The 21,095-nt window shown below is 41.5% G+C and overlaps 2 protein-coding genes across 3 annotated transcripts; one reads left to right on the top strand and one right to left on the bottom strand.

Moving 5' to 3' along the window:
• Nucleotides 1-3,501: 3,501 nt before the first annotated feature.
• Nucleotides 3,502-16,913, top strand: mAChR-A (muscarinic Acetylcholine Receptor, A-type). Of its 2 annotated transcripts, none has more exons than XM_018105411.3 (5): nucleotides 3,502-4,327; nucleotides 8,402-9,569; nucleotides 11,512-11,695; nucleotides 11,796-11,983; nucleotides 14,744-16,913. In XM_018105411.3, exons 2-5 carry the CDS (start codon nucleotides 8,623-8,625, stop codon nucleotides 15,786-15,788), a joined length of 2,364 nt encoding a protein of 787 aa, XP_017960900.1. In that variant the 5' UTR covers nucleotides 3,502-4,327; nucleotides 8,402-8,622; the 3' UTR covers nucleotides 15,789-16,913. The 2 variants fall into 2 exon arrangements, with proteins under 2 accessions (XP_017960900.1, XP_017960902.1); XM_018105413.2 differs by having other exon boundaries at nucleotides 3,509-4,327; nucleotides 11,796-11,932.
• Nucleotides 16,914-19,557: 2,644 nt separating this feature from the next.
• LOC108652928 (uncharacterized) lies at nucleotides 19,558-20,313 on the bottom strand. The gene is made up of 2 exons (XM_018103125.3): nucleotides 20,039-20,313; nucleotides 19,558-19,984 (listed from the first exon to the last, which is right to left on the bottom strand). Exons 1-2 carry the CDS (start codon nucleotides 20,190-20,192, stop codon nucleotides 19,668-19,670), a joined length of 471 nt encoding a protein of 156 aa, XP_017958614.1. The 5' UTR covers nucleotides 20,193-20,313; the 3' UTR covers nucleotides 19,558-19,667.
• Nucleotides 20,314-21,095: the final 782 nt, after the last annotated feature.

Here is a 21,095-nt window from a genome sequence, read left to right as displayed (position 1 = left end):
TTTTCCCGTAAATTTATTGTAGTCACGATTCATTGAAAAGAGCTTGCTGAAAATAATAGGTACACTCGATTTCTTCAGTCTGGAAAAAAATTTTAATCAAAGAAAAACGTCTTTTATTGTTATAAAATATTAAGTAGTCTTTACAGAGATGTTATAAGTAAAAAAAAAAATCAATTTCATATGTAGATGGTTCGGAATATTCATTGTTCTAGTGAGGAACGCAGAATTGCTAAAAGCCTTATAAGGAGTGGCAAATATTTTCGGGAAATTATAAAACTGATGAACAGATCTCTTAATTTTGCTATAAGGGTGCAAAATAAACAAGTAAGAAGACTCTAGTCGAGACTGCTCGACTAGGAGATACCTTGAACCCTCCAAGCTGATATTCTTATCATTCTGCACTTTTTTCATGCACGCACACATACATATATATGTATGTAGGCATCCACCCTCACCCTCACCCTCACCCGCAGTAAGTAGTGACTGCGCTTGGGCTGCGCTGCAGTGTGGGCAGTGGTGAATAACGTCATTTGTAAACATACGATCTTAATGAAATTTTCAGGGCGTAATTATATGGTAAAAATGTATGTACATTCCAAAGCACAAGTCTCTAGTGCGTGAAATACGTTTTTTACAAATTGGTGGAAAAGGGGGCGTGGTATCCAAAATCTGTTGATTACAAAATGTTTGTATTCATTCATATGTATATACACAGTAAATCTGAAGTCTCCACGTTTAATAGTACTCCGATGGGGCTCAAAAAACAAAATCAATTTTTCGATTATTCTTGATAAAAAAGTTATCGGATGAGTTATCGAAAAAATAAAGCAAACTCGTACTGCGTATGGTATACACGTGTACACAAAATTTCAGCTCTCTAGCTTTTATATCTTCTGAGATCTCGGCGTTCATACGGACGGACGGACAAACGGACAGGGCTATATCGACTCAGCTCATCGTGCTGATCAAGAATATATATACTTTGTGGGGTCTGCGATGATTCCTTCTGCCTGTTACTTACTTTTACACAAAAACATTATACCCTGATTTCCCATTTTCAATGGGTTCAGGGTATAAAAAGAAATTCGTGGACGTTCATCAAAAACCACAGCAGAACTGGGCAGATGTATTACAAGAATTGCAGAATCTGACCCTTTCAAATTTTCAGGGGTCAATGCATCCGAAATAGATAATATTATTGATGCTTCTTCAATTGGGAAATGACTAAATATGGCTAAGCTACCAGGTCGTATGGAAAAAATGGTTCTTTAATACGCATCAAAAAATTTTATAATGGTGCAAAACTTTTGCTAAAGACCACATCACCTGGGAAGGATCTGAAAATCAAAGGATATTAATCCAAAAATATAATAGCAAAAGATTTTGAAAGTAAAGTGTACCTATTATTTCAGTCAAGCACAAAAGATGCACTTTTGATTTTTTGTTTGTAACTATTGAAAAAATAAAATTGTTTTTTGCAAATTTACCCATTTTCATTTATATATATGTAAATAAAAGAGAAACGTGCATAAAATTTTAATGTTTAGGGCAGTAGAAAAAATGTTTTGCTAAACTAAACTCAGTTTTAAAATTTTAAGAAGTATACTTATTATTTTCGTCATGAGTGTGTATATATGTATATGTATATATCTATAGATATATGTATATATGTATATATAGATATTGGGTATGTGGCCTACAAGCTGGGATAGGGCTCATGGGGCTCAAATGGCCTGCAGGCATGTTAGCAGTCGGTTCGCATTAACCCTTGGTCAGTTGGCTGGTCATTGTTGTCCGGCGTAAGCGCAACACGACAGCAAAAGGAGCGAATAAAATAAATTCAAATTCATTCTTGGCATTATTTAATTGAAATGTGAGAATGCGCTTTTTCAGTCGTCTACTATGCCGGCCCAGTGGATGCCCTAACATGCCGAGCCACGAGTCCATCGTCATCATCACTATCACCGTCACCACCACTACCATCACCATCATCATCATCATCATAAGCATCGCCATCATCCCCGTCATTCCACCATCCTGCAAGTCCCATTCACAGACACGGCTGCTGCTGTTCAGCCTGATGAAGAGCAAAAACAGCAACTGTGCTACAGTTACACAGAAGCATGCTTGAGAGAACGTCCCCTTGGGGCACACGCTCATCCTCCAACTCCCACCCACCCGGCCACCTCTCCAGTAGTCCGGCTGTTGAGCATTTGTTCTCTGCACTTGGCTGCTTGCGGATCTTTCATTCATATTCATCCATTTAGTTTGTGTTTTGTGTTCTTATTCTGTAGTTGCCGGTGCAACTTAAAGGTACATTGCAAGAAAAACGAGCTTGTTGTATGAGGGACTTTTGCTGATAGGCCAGCTTTGCTCATGTTAGATGATTGATGGGCATGCAACAATGCGTTGTTTATACCCTGAACCCATGAAAATGGGAAATCAGGGTATAATGGTTTTGTTAAAAGTATGTAACAGGCAGAAGGAGGCGTGGCAGACCCCACAAAGTATATATATTCTTGATCAGGGCGACAAGTTGAGTCGATTTGGCCCTGTCCGTCTGTCTGTCCGTCCGTCCGTCCGTCCGTATACACATACATTTCAACATTATGATTACTTTCTGAAAGTTTCAGTACGATCGTACGTCTAGAAATTTAATTATTCAACAAATAAGTTCTCCTAATATTTCCAACACTGCAGCGCAACCCAAGCGCAATCGCCTGTATATGTGAGTGTGTGTATATGCGTGTGTTTGTTTGTATGCGTGTGTGTGTGCGTGTGTTTGTTTGTATGTGTGTGTGTGTGTGCGTGTGTGTTTGCTAATTATTATTGAAATATCAGTTGCTTGTAGGGTTCAGGGGATCTCGTAGTCGAGCTGTCTCGACTAGAGCTTTCTTACTTGTTTTGTAATCGTTTGCAAAGCTATAGAGTCGAAATCTGAAAGTTGCGTTCCTATAGACTTTTGAGGATTCTCCATAAAATATCTGTTCGAAACCATATTCTCAATACTAATATACATATCTGATCTTATCTATGGAATCTTAGAAGAGAAATTCTACTAGTTTTTTGTTCCAATCTGCTTTCCTAGATTGTTGGTTTCCATTTTTCTAGTTGCAACATCTTGCATACAATTTATTAAAGAGGACATTGCTTAAATGGCGGGCAGTGTATACACGCATGCCGAACGAACACACACACCTACACACACATTGTAACAGTTTTTCCGCTTTTTCTCACCCACACACACATTAGCCGAGCTGGGATATTATTGAGGGTGTTGCTGAGGATGCTCGCCGTGTTGCCCAACAAACACAAATTCCAGCACAAAGCGAAAGATAACAGCTTTGACACACTCATACACATACACGCACACAGGCACACCTACATCCTCAACTACATGTCTCGCAGCTTCCTGACTGGTTACACACACACAGAAATTGCGAGAGACAGAGAGAGCGGGAAAGCGCGAGAGTGTTGAGTAAACGCGCGCATTCGGGTTGTATGTAGCTCTCGCAGCAAAGGTACTGTTAAGGTATATGCTTGAAGCTTTTAGATTCAGTCCCGGACGAGATTTAGCAACGTGCGCTTGGCTTTCATCAGCAGCTCAGCCCTCCAGCTGGCGGCGAACGCGTGCAGCTCGCAACGTGAAAAGAGCAACGATTATCTATGGGCTGATAGCGAAAAACACGCTAAATAAATAATTTCTTAACAAGGTGAAACTGTCGCGTAAGCGCGTGTGTTATCCAACAACTAGCTCCAGTTAAAGTTATAAAAGAAAATCGCTGTGTATTTGTATCTATAACACCAAAGCATAAATTTGATTACAATGTTAAGCGCAGACCGAATGTAAAAACTTGGGGGCCAGCGCACACACGCTAGCGCGTCAGAGCGTTGACGGCGGCGTCGACGTCAGCGTTGGCGCAGCAGCCCGCATTGTGTATAATACAATTTGCACAGAAGCAAAAAATCGGAATGAAAAGAGCCGAGCAGCGACGTTGACGCAGCAGCGAGGCTGATGCCAGCAAAGATGTGCGCGCACAATACGAAAAATTACAAAGCAGACTTTTGGGAGCGGCAAATGGCCGAAATCAGCAGCAGCTGCAGCGATAGAAGCAGCAGCAGCCAGCAGAATCCAGCAGCAGCAACAACAATGTCAACGCTACAACGGAGCGTTCGCAAGTGAATAACATAGTGGTGGGAGTTGAAGCACACATATAAACCGAGTGCCAAAGCGACAGAGCGAGCGAGAGAAAGAGAGAGAGGGAGTGCAAGAGCTTGCCAGAGAGTACGAAAGCACGAGAGCTTGCGCCGCAACGTAAGCGCCCATGTAAGTAATGAGAGCAGGAGCGGAGAGCAGGAGTACGAAATCGAGAGGCGTGTGTGTGCGTAGCAACGCCGTTTTGTGTTTGCTGTCGCAGTGCTCTCGTTTTGATTAAACTTGCGAGTAGGTCGGATCGGGTCGGTGGGCGAGGCAAACGGTTCGCAATATGCTTAGTATTAGGTCTGCCGCGAGCATAAGGTGTAAGCAGTTAGCAGAAGCAAAAGCAGACACCAGCAGCATCCACCAGCAAAGCAATTCAATTTCCGCCAACAAGCAAAGGCCAGGCGCTTCAGCCAGAGAGCCCCGCAATTAACTCGCGCAAAGAAATTCACATAAAAGCTAAGCAGCAGCAAACGGACAAAAGTCTGTTTGCTATTTTTCTCGAATTTTATTTGAAAGCTTGAGTCCAAGTGGGCGGCTGTGTATGTGTTTGTATTTGAGTCGCTCTCTCTCTCTCTCTCTGTGTGTGTGTATTCATCTAGCTGACAGCGCCCGCATTAAATGCTGGGAAAACTCTACATAAAATCGTAAATAAAATTAAGGCAGCTGGTGATGAGCTGATCAGGCTCTCAGCCATGTGTGTGAAGTGAAGTGTGCGTGTGCATGTGGCTGCGTGTGTGAGTGTGTGCGTCTCTTTAACTGTCATAAACATAGCCTAATAAATTGACAAACGAAATGCCATGGATAGCCGCAGGTTTTGTGTGTGTCTGAGTGCGATTTCATTATAAATCCATAAATCCATTTTTTACGGGCTCGGCAGGCAATTCGCCATGATTTTAATGTTACGTTACGCCGACAGTTGGCTAAGATTGCGGTGCGCTGCCTGCGTTGCTCATCGTCAGCTGTCGTAGCCAAAAGGTTCAGTGGGATAGCCAGCCTAATCCGTATGAACACACACGAATAGAGGCAGCGATATTAGCAGTGTCACTGCCTCTTTTTATACCCTGATCCCATTTCAAAAATTGGGAAATCAGGGTATAATGGTTTTGGGAAAAAGTATGTAACGGGCAAAAAGAATCATCGCAGACCCCATAAAGTATATACATATATTATTGATCAGGGCGACGATCTGAGTCGATTTATCCCTGTCCGTCCGTATGATTGAGTCAATCTCAGAAGATATAAGAGCTAGCGAAATTTGGCGTGCCTATTCAACTAATAAATTCTCATAATATTGCGCACTCTCTAGCGTAACCCAAGAGCAGTCGCTGCTTACTGCGCAGTTAGCAGAGCGCGGGCTTATGCGTGCGTGTGGATGCATGTGTATGGACATATGTGTGCATCAAAGAAGTGCAGAATGATTAGAAAATCAGCTTAGAGTGTTCAGGGTATCTCCTAGTCAAGCAAGTTACTTGTTTTTGTTGCTTGCTAATTATTGCTCCTGTGCCACTGGCTGAGCTCCAATTTGGGGAGCTCTTTAGTCGGTCGCTTGCTTATTGGCCATCCTCACCCCTCCGTTACCCTGTGACGAGCCATTTCGCTGATTTGATTTATGCGCGTGTTTGTGCTAGACAAGAGTTGAGCCAAATATTCCAATTTGTGATTGATTTACTCTCTGATGCGCGTTCATTTTTCCGCCGGTCTGATATGAGCTGTGCCACAACTTCGAGCTGCTCCCGCTCTGGCTGCCATTAGTCTGGCCAATGCATTTGCCTGTCTATTGCAAACCTTCATTTGTGCATGCATCCTCCATTTAAATTATTCATATTAGTCTCTAGATGATATATGAACTCTCTTACTAGAAAGAGTTTAATTGTTAATAGATAAGGTGGTTATTAATTTTTTTCGGCTTTCATATTATACAAATTTCACTATAATAATATTAATATTTGTATATCTACTCTAAAACTTAGTGCTTCAACAAACCCCCCCCAATCTATAGTTTTTGCAGTGCCGTAAAAGTATGCTACAAATATTTTTAAAGTGGCTCAGCCAAATCTCTATTCTTATTATACCCTGAACCCATTGAAAATGGGCAATCATATAAATATAATATCCACCCCCTCACCCTAATATTTGTAAAAGGCGTATTTCAAATACTAGCGACTTCTGCTTTGGAATATACATACATGTATACATTATATTTACGTTCTAAAAGTTTCATTAAGACTGTACATCTAGAAATTATATTATTCAACAAATAAGTTCTCATAATATTGCCAACACTGCAGCGCAGCCCAATCTCATTCTCCTGTGTATGTGCGTGTGTGCGTGTAGTGTGTGCGTGAGAATTTGTATTGTAATATCTATTGCTCGAAGGGTTCAGGAGATCTCGTAGTCGAGCAGTCCGGACTTGAGTCTTCTTTCTTGTTTTCTATTTTATGACATTTTATAAAAATAATATAATTAAAGCCAGATACGACTTGAATATACATATCTATAATAAAGTCATGTTTACAACTGTCCCATAGATAAGATTAAGGTACTGTCTATAAAAATTGTATAACTTAAGGGATATGATAACAATAGCACATGCCTATTCTACTCTATTCCATTGATATGTTATCGAATTTGGCCATGAATGCCTCTCAAGCATTGTTGAATAACGTTTAGCTAAGGCCTAATTAAATGCTGGCCTAATGGAATTTACTTAGAATGGATTGCTTTATTCGTATCTTTGGCTCTGAATGAAGGACAATTTTATAGAAAGTGGAAACGGATTAAGTCTTTCGCTGAGTTCTATTGAGATGGATGTCAATAAAGCGTGGAAAGCAATTAGTGCTTTTTTATACCCTGAACCCATTGAAAATGGGAAATCAGGGTATAATGTTTTGTGCTTTAAAATGTACACACATTTTGACCATATGATTACGCTCTGAAAATTCATTATGATTGTGTGCGTGCATAAAAGAAGTGCAGAATGATAAGAATGTCAGCTTGGAGGGTTCAGGGTATCTCCTAGTCGAGCAGTCTCGACTAGAGCCTTTTTACTTGATTTTTTTTTTTTCAAATGCATTTTCAAGCACTCTCGCATTTTCATTGGTTGACTAAAAGCTTTCCATTATCAGTTAATTAAATAATAATAACAATAGCAGAAACTCGCAAACGAATCTATTTCGGGCTCGGCTTAAACTCGCATAATTCAATTATAAACTTGTGTTATTTCATTTATGCCTTATCATTTTTTATGCTCGTATCCTGGAAAGCCTTCTGACACATTTCGAGCGTGACTTGTGATTTGCGGAGTAAGGGCGGGGGAAAATATGAGACGACCCAACAATAGTGAATGCTGAGCGTTGCCTACAAATCAATCAGGCTGCATATCATGTCAGAGGCATCAGTGAAAAAGGCAAGCGATGAGAATAGCCTCGCACCACGCGGCGTATACGTAACTTATTGAAAAACTTTCCAAATCAAAGCACAATGTATCTATAACTAGGTGTGTATGTGTGTGTGTGGGTTTGTGTGTCAGAGAGCGTGTGTGGGTGGGTGTTTGTGTCTGTAGCCAATGACAACATCAATAGTTTCGCAAAGTGTCAGCGGAGGCTGCTTGAACATTTCCGTGCCACAGTATCTGCTCGAAAAAGAGTGTGGCAGAGGGACTGGCAGAGGGGGGGGGGGGGGGGGGGGGTGGGCAAGTCGATAGCCAAGTTTTTGCCTACGCTGACTGTTGCATGTTGTCCCATTGTTGGCACAGCACCACCACCACCACCAACAACAACAACAACAGAAGCAGTGGCTGAGCTAGAGGCTGTGGCAGAGGCTGCGGCAGCAACAGAAACAGAAACAGCAGCAACTAAAGCTAAGCGTGGGCGTGGCATGTTTATCTGTTACTGTGCGACAGCCAAGGAAACGCATTCAAGCAGTTTTTCATTTACATTTTCATTAAAACAAATCACACTGAAAATGTCATTTGCAAAAAGCACAAAGCAATGCGACCGCAGGCGACTTTTCCCCCTTCCACTGATACTCCGACTGCTCCTCTGTGTGTGTGTGTGAGTGTGTGTGTTTTCTTTGAGCCAGGGGGCGCCTAGTGTTGGGGCTTCTGCTTCTATCAAAGGCCTGCGACAGCTCATAATTCTCTGGATTCTTATTTTATTTTCGTTTGTTTGTTTGATTGTCTGTGCGCTGGCACTGCAGGACCAGTACGAAAATGCTCAGAAGTCCGACGACATCGCGAGCGCGTGGGTGCAACAAGGATAAGCAGCTGCAGCAGCAGCAGGACGACCGCCTGACCATTTAGAAATCACAGCTCAAGTAAGCAAAAGCCAGACCAGGCACATCTTGTGCACAATCTATAGTGCATTCTCAGGCGAGGCAGTAAATTCAAATCAGAGCAAATCAAATATCACGCACACGCCATGGAGCCAGTCATGAGCTTGGCACTGGCCGCCCATGGGCCGCCCAGCATACTGGAGCCGTTGTTTAAAACCGTAACTACGAGCACAAGCACAACAACAAGCACGACGGCAGCCACGACGAGTAGCAGCAGCAGCAGCCCCACCATCAGCCCCGCCATAACTACCAGCAGCACCCTGCTGACGGCTCTGCTTGAGAACCTGACCTCAACGGCGGCGAGTGGCCTCTACGATCCGTATGGGAACCACACGAACTCCAGCCTGGGCTTTGAAACGAAGGGGCCGAGGTACTCAGTAGCCTCGATGCTTGTTATGGGCTTCGTAGCGGCGATTCTGAGCGCGGTGACAGTTGCGGGCAACCTCATGGTGATGATCTCGTTCAAGATCGACAAGCAGCTGCAGACGATCAGCAACTATTTCCTCTTCTCGCTGGCCATCGCGGACTTTGCGATCGGCGCCATCTCGATGCCGCTCTTCGCGGTCACCACGATACTGGGCTACTGGCCGCTGGGGCCGCATGTGTGCGACACCTGGCTGGCCCTCGACTACCTGGCCTCGAACGCCTCCGTGCTGAACCTGCTCATCATCAGCTTCGACCGGTACTTCAGTGTCACCCGGCCGCTGACATATCGCGCCAAGCGCACGACCAACAAAGCGGCCGTCATGATCGGCGCTGCCTGGGGCATCAGCCTGCTGCTGTGGCCGCCCTGGATCTACAGCTGGCCCTACATCGAGGGCAAGCGCACGGTGCCCAAGGACGAGTGCTACATCCAGTTCATTGAGACGAACCAGTACATCACCTTCGGCACTGCACTGGCTGCGTTCTACTTTCCCGTTACGATCATGTGCTTCCTCTACTTCCGCATCTGGCGGGAGACGAAGAAGCGCCAGAAGGATTTACCCAATTTGCAGGCCGGCAAGAAGGACTCCAGTAAGAGATCCAACAGCAGGTGAGTTGATTTACTGATTACTGATTTACTGACTAATATCTTCTCATATCGAATAAATACGTATATCAGCTATAAATATATCAACATACATACATATAATACAGTATTAACAGTGGCCAATTATATGTGCAGACTTTTTAAATGGCTTGATAAGTATGATATGTATAATAATACATAATCTTCTATACATATAAAAGAGAGTTGTGAAGTGAAGTGTTCCTACACTTATAACTCGAGATCTGCTGGACCAATTTTCATGGTTTTTGATTTGTTGGATTTGTCTCCGCTACGAGTAGGATAGTAGATCTTAAAATACTGAAAAAATTTCACGAATACTTGAAAAACGTGAAATCGCCCGAAAAAGGCGACGCGTTAGTACCCAGCAAAGAAGGGCCTTAGTTCGTGCTTCTCAAAGAGAGGCAGCCCGAGAAACGGCAATAAGAAATGGTTCAAGGATTTTATTATCTGGCGATTTCCGACAAACACTACCAGTAATTCCAAGATCTACTGCTGCCGACGAAATAAACGCTTGCCTCAAAGCATCAAATCTGTGGCGATATGTAACCAAACTTCAACTGTCTGTAAATATGAGAGTTGCATTGTTGAACGATCTATCTGCTGATGATTTCTCGAAGCAATTGCTGAATATATCGGTAGTGGCCGTATTCCAGTTGACGAATCGAGTGGCTTGATTTCATTTACTCAACATTATTGCAATTTCGTCTCATTAAGAGATGAGCTTATCAATAAAGTATTTCCGAATATCATTGCTTTCCACAAAAATACTAAATGGTTAAGTGAGCGAGCAATTTTGGCGGCTAAAAATAAATATGTTGATGATCTTAATTTTATAATTCAAAATAAAATCGTTGGTACTCTGTATTCATTCAAATCTATCGACTGTGTAACAAACGAAGAAGAAGCCACTAATTATCCAACTGAATTTTTGAACTCCTTGGATGTGCCTGGTTTACCACCGCACAATTTACAACTGAAGGTTGGCTCGGTAGTTATTATGCTTAGAAATTTAAACCAACCAAAACTGTGCAGGGAAACGCGTTTGATGAAAGAAAACTGATGAGCAATGTAACTCACGCGTCGAGGAAAATTCAAAGTTGAGGAAGTTCTTATTCCTAGGATTCCGATGATCCCAACAGATATGCCCTTTGAGTTTAAACGAATTCAATTCCCGATTCGTCTTGCCTTCGCCATGACGATCAACAAATCACAGGGCCAATCTTTGACTATTTGTGGCCTCAAACTAGAAAATGCGTGTTATTCTCATGGTCAATTGTACGTGGCATGCTCACGTGTTGGCAAACCATCCGAATTATTTGTTCTTGCACCTGACCAAAAAACAAAGAATGTCTTTTACCACAAGGTGCTTGAATGAAAATCCGATTAATAAATAAATCAGAGTGTATCCCAACCTGAACAACATATCTTTCAACAATTTTTTACCTAGAAATAATGGATAGGGCAATGCAACGTTTGCCGGCTAGTAGGTTATATAATATTAATATATTATAATAGTAATACACATTATATAAATCGGTCACCCGCTCTACCGTTTGAGACAGCATTCCCATATTCTGAAATCAAAAATATCTCTAATTAAGTTTTACCATATTTTTACCATTATTGCACTTATTTTTTTTGCATTCAGTTTCAGGATTTCAACTCATTTATCTATTAAGTCTGTAGCTGCAATCATTCGCAATTCTATGATTGGAGCTCTTTAGGCAATTTCTTTGACAAGCTCTCATACTCTATTAAAAATGGGAGCACAGGTCGAAGTGTATGTTATATGTGTTCGACCTAGACATGTCTTTATGTTCGTCCCTCTGTCTGTTCGTGTGTTAAACATATGGTCGGGCATTTCCGACTAGAGCACTCTTACTTGTTTCACAATTCTCACAATTGCTCTTGATCTACATTTCAGCGATGAAAATACCGTGGTGAATCATACATCGGGGGGTCTGCTGGGGTTCGGCCAGCTGGGCGGAAATGAGCATGATACGTGGCGACGGCCGCGCTCCGAGAGCTCGGCGGATGCGGAAAGTGTCTACATGACAAACATGGTCATCGACTCGGGATATCACGGCATGCACTCACGCAAGTCGAGCGTAAGTTGAGTAGATAGGCAGGCGACACCAGGTTGCTCGTCATATTCGTTTCAGCGTTCTATTTGACTTGTGCGTGGCTTATATGTATTTCTATGCGCAGATCAAGAGCACCAATACAATCAAAAAGCCATACTCTTGCTTTGGCAGCATCAAGGAGTGGTGCATCGCGTGGTGGCACTCGGGCCGCGAAGACTCCGACGATTTTGCCTACGAGCAGGAGGAGCCATCTGATTTAGGGTATGCAACACCAGTAACAATTGAAACTCCTTTACAAAGCTCCGTCTCCAGGTAGTAAAACAAGCAGCTCTTTTTATAATCGTCTAATTTCGAGTAAGCAAACATCGCACTCAAGCACCCAGGCACACACACACCCACATACCCACACACACACACACTCATTCATGCACTCGAATCGTTTGTGTGTGTGAGTGCTGCATGTGAATGTCTCGTATCTCAAAAGCACTCAGGGCACTTCATTCCAAAAGGAAAGCCAATTGGCTGCTCGATGCCTGTCCTCGGGGAGAAGGGAGAGGAGAGGAAAGGAAATCATTTCACTGCCATCACACAACGGTTTCATCTCGCACATGCACAGCCATCAATAGAGAGCACATAGTGCATCCCAAAAATATTGGCATGGCAATCTAGTGGCACAGCTCAGTTGCTCAGCCGGAGAGCTTCGTCAGATAATTGGATGAATTTTTCTTTTATAAATTTTATTCGTGGGAACGTTTTACTCATATTATTTGCCTTTTTGTTATTTTACCTATTTTGCAAGTTTCAATTAGCTTTATTTTCACAAGTCTTAATATCAAACAAGTAAGAAGGTTCTAGTCGGGACTGCTCGACTAGGAGATACCCTGAACCCTGCAATTTGTTATTCTAATCACTCTGCACTTCTTTTAGGCACACATACATACACACGCACGTATTAGAACGCGCTCTGCTGACTGCGCAGAAAGCAACGACTGCGCTCTGGCTGCGCTGCAGTGCGGGCAATATTATACGAAATTATTTGTTGAATAATTGAACAAGCACAAGTCTCTATACGAAATACGCCTTTTACAAAGGTGATGGTGAGGGGGTGGATATATGGGTGTGGGGTTAATTACAACAAAAATCGAAATTATATAAAATACACATAAGCCAACATTTAAAATTTGAAAGCTCTAGCTCTAAAAGATATAATTAAATAAGCAGCTTTTGATGAGGTTTTTAGTCGATAATAAAATATCGGGAGCAGTTATCGATTTTAGTGATAAACTCAATTTGCGTGTGATATACACGCACCTAGAAAAAACAATTTCAAGTCTCTAGCTCATATATCTTCTGAGATCGACGCGTTCATACATACGTACGTACGGACGGACGGACAGCGCCAAATCGACTCAGCTTATCACCCTGATCAAGAATATATATACTTTGTGAGGTCTGCCACGCCACCTTCTACCACTTACATATTTAAGAAAGCTATTATACCCTGATTTACCTTTTTAAATGAGTTCAGGGTATAAAAATATGTTCTATATTATTTTGATCGAAGTTAGCATAAGTTAGTGTAAGCTTAGTAGAGTTCGGTACAAGGAAGCATAAGTCGATTTTTATTGGCCAGGAGGAAGGCTAGTCGGTGCTATAGGAGCGGAGTCAGCTCAACCACATGTGTAGCCTACAAACAGCCTGAACACGGAATGGATGACCGAGGATGCACGTTTATTGCTTCAATAGCAACTGAATTGATATGAGTATGGTCCTTTATTCCGGACCTATCATAATATTGATTACAGTTGATTATTCCTAGTCTGCATATTGTCACTGACTAGATTTAGCTCCAAAGCTCAATACTTAAATTAAAGGATGCGGGATGAAAATTGAAATTAGTTCGATTTGAAGCACTATATACGGCTGAATCGGAACATTTCCTATCGAATATTAGGTAATAAACAGTTTGTTCTGTAACAATTTCTAGTTTCGTATTTCCAAACTTAAGGACACTGAACATAGGGAAATAATAACAGGGTTCTTTTTTAAAGCCTGAGGGGTGTTACAATAACGAATTGATATATGCATGTCATATATAGTATATATCATGAAAAAAATTATCTTTTATTATAATTATTGTTATTATTATGTAGTCCACACAATAGTTGATTTTTGTTAAATTGTTTTTATTTATTCAATATTTATTTTCGTATGAAGTTCTGCGTCAGCACCTATTTTCCTATTAACTTTAGTTTTATTATACCCTGAACCCATTGAAAATGGGAAATCAGAGTATAATGTTTTTGTGAAAAAGTATGTAACAGGCAGAAGGAATCATCTCAGACCCCATAAAGTATATATATTCATGATCAGCACGACGAGCTGAGTCAATGAAAATTTCCTTAAGATTGTATGTTTACAAAAGAAGTTATTCACCAAGTAAATTCTTATACTAATGCCCACACTGCAGCGCAGCCCAAGCGCAGTCGCTGCTTACTGCGCAGTTAGCAGAGCATGGGCGCGTGAGGGTGGATGCATACGTATGTATGTGTGCGTGCATAAAAAGTGCAGAATGATAAGAATATCAGCTTGGAGGGTTCAGGGTATCTCCTAGTCGAGCAGTTTCGACTAGAGCCTTCTTACTTCTTTTATTAAGTTCTCTTTGCTTTTTGATATTTCAGTTAACAACTTAGTTCATTTTGATCGACAGTCGATGAGAGTTCGTCAAAGGACCTTTGACAGAATCGAGTTCAGCCTCGGAGACCCTTTCACTAGAAGTATTCATTTATCAGCACTAATCACCTGTGCGATGAGGGGTGCGTGTCGCTACGAATGGGTATGGGTATGGGAGAGGGTTGTCCGTTGAGGGGAGCAGCTCGCATCCGCTGTTCCGTTTTGGTTGTTGTTGCTGTTGCTGTTGTAGTTCCTATCGTAGCTTGTCAGCCGTAAGGCATGTCAATGTCGAGCACCCAATGCCGATGCCGCTGCCGTCTCGCATGTGGCATGTGGCATGTGGCATGTGGAAAGCTAGTGAAGAGCGACATGCCTTTGTGCCCTTTTTATCGTTCGCAGATGCACCTCGATGAACGTCATGCGGGACAACTACTCGATGGGCGGAAGCGTGAGTGGGGTGCGGCCGCCGAGCATAATGCTGGCGGATGTGTCGCCGACGCCGCTGCGCCCGTCACTCAATTCCATTTCGCAGATGCAGGTGCAGGAAATGAACGCGACCGGCAATGGCAACAACGGCAATCTCAACATCAACATCAGCATCAATGCCGGCAATGGAGCTGGGGGCGGCGGTGCTGCGGTCAGCAACAACAACAATCTGAACGGGGGCAGCGCCAACAGCAACCCGAGCGCCAATGCGCTGCGTGACTCACGAACGCTGCCCGTGAGCAATCGCATCGGCTCGCGCTCGGTTAGCCAGGACTCGGTCTACACAATACTCATCCGGCTGCCGCCAGATGGCGCCAGCTCGGCGACCGGCAGCAGCGGAGTTGGCGGCGTCAACAATGCCCTGGGCAACCAAGGCGTCCATGGTGATTGCGGGCCGTCCATCAAGATGATACACGAGGATGTCTCAACGGTGGGGGCAGGTAGCTTGGGAGTGGTCACGACTGCCCCACCACCCACGCGCCGCCCCTTGCCGTCGCGCGACTCGGAGTTCAGCCTGCCGCTGGGCAGGCGGATGTCGCACGCCCCCCAGGATATGCGGCTGCTGAATGCGAAGGTCATACCGAAGCAGCTGGGCAAGACGGCGGGTCAGAATGCGCTGCTGAACGCTCGCAACGCGGCCAAGAAGAAGAAAAAGTCGCAGGAGAAGCGACAGGAGTCGAAGGCTGCCAAAACGCTCTCAGCCATTCTGCTCAGTTTCATCATCACGTGGACACCGTACAACATTCTAGTCCTGATCAAGCCGCTGACGACCTGCTCGGACTGCATTCCCACCGAGCTGTGGGACTTCTTCTACGCCCTGTGCTACATCAACTCAACCATCAATCCCATGTGCTATGCGCTCTGCAACGCCTCCTTCCGGCGCACCTACATTCGCATCCTCACCTGCAAATGGCAGTCGCGCAATCGAGAGGGAATGGTCCGGGGCGTGTACAATTAGGGCGGCGCAACGCCTGAGGTTGGTTCATATAAGTTGCAATAAATGTGTTTTGCCAAAAAATTATATAAAAAAAAAAAAAACAAATAAAACCAAAATCCAAATGGGAATTATTAGCAAAAGCAAAAAGCAAAACTAGGCTTAGGTAACACTCTGAAAAGCAGTACTGATTTTTGATGTCTAGCCAACAATACATAAATATATTGACGATAGTATTACAAACAAATATATGAATATATACATATATGATATATATAAATATATACGCATATGTGTAATTGCAATTCGCCTGGGCTGCTCAATAAATTTTCCATCGTTCACTCCAATCCAGTTATGATTGATAAATGTTGATAATATATTTGTATTAGTTTTCAAGATATTGCTTGAATATGTAATGTTCGGTGTTGATGAAGAGTATAACACTTTCAGTAATTTTAATATACGTTTGATTTGACCGATACCAACTTCAAATAGATATTTCATTCAATGGTCTTTATGTCTTATATACAATAATCGAAAATTTACAGAAACTCGTCTTCCATTTGGAATATATTCGCAAACACTATTCAGTGCTAAAACATTCTTAAAAAAGTGAAGAAATTAAGAAATTAAGATTCGACTCATACTCAAGCATTCATGGAAACTTATTGAGCAACCCTTGAGGCTTTTACTGAAGCAGCCACATCATATAGAACCCCTTTTTCTTGGGCGTTCACTTTTAGGTAGGCACGTGCTGCATGCAACAAGAATTTAATGCAAATATAAACGATTACGATCTGGAATATATTATATAAGCTAACATATATATATGTAATGAAGATAAACAAATATACCTATGGTAAACCTTAAGTTTTTGGCATACCCCAAAAAACAAAACCAAAAAAGCTTTAATACAGTTCAAATCACCGCGCGCAACGAATCGCAGTGGGCACTTTTTCCGGAAGGGATATACCTCTGATGTGGAGTTCAGGATTTTGGTTGGCCTTGTTGTCGTTGACGATGTGACGATATGTGATTGTATTGCTCGTTGTGTTTTTGATAAGTTTTGATATTTTGAATCATCTTTTGTATACCAAGTAAAGTATAAGTACCAGACGAGAGAGAAGCGAGCAAAACAGAAGCAAAGTAGGCGAAGATACCCAGCATCAAGTGCGCGTCAATCGAGCAAGTTTATAGTATTTAATTGAAAAACAAACCAAAATCCAGAAGCAAAAAACTAAGCAAAAATCAAGAAAAGTAACACTAGTATGTATCCATCAAGAACGTAACCCACCATAGTTCAACTACTAAGAACAAACTTTTGTAACTGTTGATTAAAACTTTGTAAAAAAAGAAAACCAAAACTCGAGTAAAAGAAAAATACCAAAGAACTAATGATACGATTTATCGAAACAAATGGCAAAAGCAATTTAAATCAGGCGTGCGCCTCCCTCAAGAGCGGGCAGTCGATGGGCCAGCTTTAAGATCTCCATGTGAATATTTAAAAACTCTCCAGCAGACAGACGCATAAAATGATACCCGTAAGAGCAAACTTTAGAGAAGATTAATTCTTTCTTAAGAATGTTTTGCCTGAAACTAACAAAGAGACCTACACCATAGACAAGCGTTACAGATAGATTCTGTTGAGGTCAGAGCCGAGCAATGGGAATATGTTTGACAAAAAAAAAAGGCTGTGCCATTAAATAGGACACCAATGAAAAATTGCGAAGCGAGTCCTTTAAGCAATAGAGCTAGTTCAAGGTTGAGGTTATGGGCTTCAGTTTGGTTTGGCTTATATCATCATCGACTGCGTCGACTTGGACCCCAAGTTAGGAGTCTATTCCAATGCACCAACAAACTATGAAATCACATACATATACAAAAATATATAGTATTAATATGGGAAATACAAGAGATACAATAGCTTAAGCTGAGCACAAACAGTCAAATAAATACAAATACATAGAAATAGACAAATGTGAGAAGAAAAACGAACAAAAGAAATAATGCTTTTTATCAGTTTGTAGTTAACCTAAACAAACAAAAAAGTGGATAACCCTCTCGAGGTGGTATTCCAAATGCTGAAATCAAAGCAACAGTCTCAATGACATATATATATACTCTATATGTATATACCTTATAAGATATATGAAATTAATATTAAAGTTAAAAGCAAACCAGAGATGAAATAAAAGAAAATAATAGAACCCAAAAGACATGATTTACAACCACGCACACATCCAAACGAGGCATATAGAAATGAATATGCATCTATCTATTTCTGCAAAAGTCCCAAATTTATTATATAAATAACATATGACACATAGTTTGCAATTTGTAAGCGCAATAACTGTGGAAAGCTGGCTCCCTAGGAAGAAGAAGAAGATGAAAAAGATGAGAAAGTAGATTGCAGCATTCAGAATATTGTTAAGAAATGAGATTTAAATGCATACAATCTAATTGTTTGGAAATGTACTACGATATTTGTATGAAACAAAAATAATAATGATGATAATAAAATATAAAATGCCTATGTGAATTAATGCTAACAATAAACAAGTAAGAAGGTTCTAGTCGAGACTGCTCGACTAGGAGATACCCTGAACCCTCCAATCTGATATTCTAATCATTCTGTACTTATTTTATGCGCAGTTAGCAACGACTGCGATTGCGTTACATATTTTATATTTATTATATAAACTATTAACAATTGCATCATTATATTAATTCAGTCGTATAGTAAAAATACGTAATATTTTAAATTTACATTTGGAAGTGAAATTAAATTTATAGATTTTTGTAGCATCGTCTTTAATTAATTCCATTAAATAATTCCATATTCAACGGTTATCTGAAATAAACTTGATCGATCTGTCTGAATACGCTGTAAAAGTGTGGGACTGTCTGACAGATCTGCATGGATATATCTATACATATGTATATATATTCATCCTATGGGGCTTACCACGCCTCATTCCGCCTGCTACTCACATTTGAGAGAAACCAATTTTTCCGGATTTACGATTCTCAAACGTATAAGCTTTCCATATCGTTATGTAAATGATCATTCTCCAGATTTAACAATTCATAATAAATTGAGTTGAAAGTGACTAAAATATATATGTATGTATACGTCGGATATTTCCGCAGATTAAATAATTTTGTAGAGCGCAGCGTATTCCTGCACTGTTGCCCTTCTTCCTCTTGTTAATGAGCTCCGATTGTTCGATTACATCCATTGCAACCAACTGGCGACCTCGTCGGGACCACACTCAATATTAGTGTTAGCTAACATCTCATACAATCCATATTACCACTATATTAATCAAAACCATGCATATTCTATTGGAATAATACTATCATCTCCGACATGTACTAAAATATAAAATATTTATTTATTCCGTTGAGTGCAGTTATAACCGGATTCGACTGTAGTATAATGATTATTGAACATTTCCTTGAAGAAATAGACTGGTTGACTCAATGAAGTATGTATATAAACACTTTGATCAAATAAAAATATATATAATCCGCATTTCGTAGATTTCACGTTTGCTTATATTCTTTAATTATTATTATTATTATTAGTTTGTTGATCTACTTTATATCGAAAATTGTGCATTAAGAATTAATAATTAATAAGAATGATGAATTATTAATAATGTGTCTTATATGTGATTTTTTTTAAAAAACTTTAAAATAATTTATATTTATATATATTAATTGTTTTTTTTTTTTTTTTTTTTTTTTTTTTTTTTTTTTTTCAGCGAATTTGTGCATTAATAAGAATTCAAATTTAATTTAGCTTTGAACGTGAATGAAGCTGAATTCACTTAAACATAGTATAATGAGGGCCTGTTCATCAGCTCGCTTACTAAGGAAAAAAGATAACTGTAAATGGGTTCAAATGTCCGTTGCGTCCCGTTGTTCCTGCTGTTGGTGTTCGTTTCTCGTTTGATCCTCGTCGGACGTTTGTCCACGTTGCATTAGTATCTGCGTGTTCTTCTGAATGGTCTCCAGCTTTTGCTGCATTAGCTCCTGGCGACGAGCCTCCGCTCGTTGCTGCTTGGCATCCAGCTCGTCGAGCGTGAGGGGCTCCGCCTCGGCGGCTTGCTGCATGAGCTGTTGCAGTCGCTTGGGCGGCTGACGCAAGGTGTCGTTCAACGGGACTGTCTCGCTAGCCGCTTCGTCGAGGGGTATGGTGAATGCCTCAGAGGGCGCTGCTCCATGGACGATATTGATTATATGAGCAGAGCTGATTGAGGGCTACTTACGGTACTCCTGCTTGGGCAAAGCGTCCATTGTGTTAGAGCTTGTTGTTTCTGTGGCTGCGGCGGGGGGCGGGGATTTGCCTGGTGCTGCCGCTGGCGCTGCCTTTGCTCTGGTCTCGTCTACAGCAGTCGCGGACTTTGAATTGGAGCAGCCCATGCTCGGCAGCTCATCAGGCGCAAGGCATTACGCTAATACTTCCGTTTCGGGCTGACGGCTTTTCCAGCTCTCTGCTCTCTGCTCTTTGGTCTCTGCTCGCTGACCTGTTAAAAGAATCGGTTTCAGATGAGCTGGGGACGCTTTGGCAAATACTAATGCGATTTCCTACTCGGCATAGGAGCTACATCCGCTGCGAAGCGTTCAAGCTAAGCCGACAGCTCAGTCGTTAGAAGCAGCTTGGGACTGCGCTTAATGGCTTATTAATATCGATTTTACATGCGCTATATCTGTGTGTCTGTGTAAGTGCGTTGCAGGATTTGCGGGAGACAACCTTCAAGATGTCCGTCTGACAGCGGCGCGCAGCGCTAACTAAAACTGGAACCGCAATGCAAATGTTTTGCGCTGGTCATTAATAATAATCGCTGGGGCGCAGCCAGGACTACTATCCCCCAAAGGGATCAATATTCATATGTGAACGGCATGTTTATTTCCTTTATTTATCTCTGACATTGACTACACTGAGCGATTTTTGCGCACAGCAATGACAAATATTAAACGAACTGAAAACGTTTGAAGTAAATCAAGTAAGAAAGTTGCAGTTGCGGGCATTTCCGACTAAACTCATGTTTCATTTTCCGGGTGGTCAACCGAGTATGTATATATGCCCAACGTCACGTCTGCACCATCAATCCATCAACTATATTTGAATAATATAAAATGCAATTGTGCCCTTTATAATTCGAGGGCATAATATGTTCCGAAATGTAAGTTTCTTCAAGTGTTACGGAAAAAGCTGCATTTATACGGATATATGTACATACAGCAAGTCTGGTTAATCGACTTAGTTACCTGTATATCGAAGGCTTTCTTACCCAACATAATAACATAACATCGATCCCATGA

Source organism: Drosophila navojoa, chromosome 5 (genome assembly GCF_054131105.1).
Source record: "Drosophila navojoa isolate 15081-1374.11 chromosome 5, UAZ_NAV_1.0, whole genome shotgun sequence".
Lineage (NCBI taxonomy): Eukaryota > Metazoa > Arthropoda > Insecta > Diptera > Drosophilidae > Drosophila > Drosophila navojoa.
Note: the sequence above shows the minus strand (reverse complement) of the source record. Positions and strands in the feature narration are given on the sequence as shown.

Bases quoted from the DNA above. Each gene is read 5' to 3' on its own strand.
- mAChR-A (XM_018105411.3), top strand. From the start codon at position 8,623: ATGGAGCCAGTCATGAGCTTGGCACTGGCCGCCCATGGGCCGCCCAGC. The intron at 9,570-11,511 runs GTGAGTTGATTT...TCTACATTTCAG, and splicing joins AGTAAGAGATCCAACAGCAG to CGATGAAAATACCGTGGTGA. The intron at 11,696-11,795 runs GTAAGTTGAGTA...TTCTATGCGCAG, and splicing joins TGCACTCACGCAAGTCGAGC to ATCAAGAGCACCAATACAAT.
- LOC108652928 (XM_018103125.3), bottom strand. From the start codon at position 20,192: ATGGGCTGCTCCAATTCAAAGTCCGCGACTGCTGTAGACGAGACCAGA. The intron at 19,985-20,038 runs GTAAGTAGCCCT...TCCATGGAGCAG, and splicing joins TTTGCCCAAGCAGGAGTACC to CGCCCTCTGAGGCATTCACC.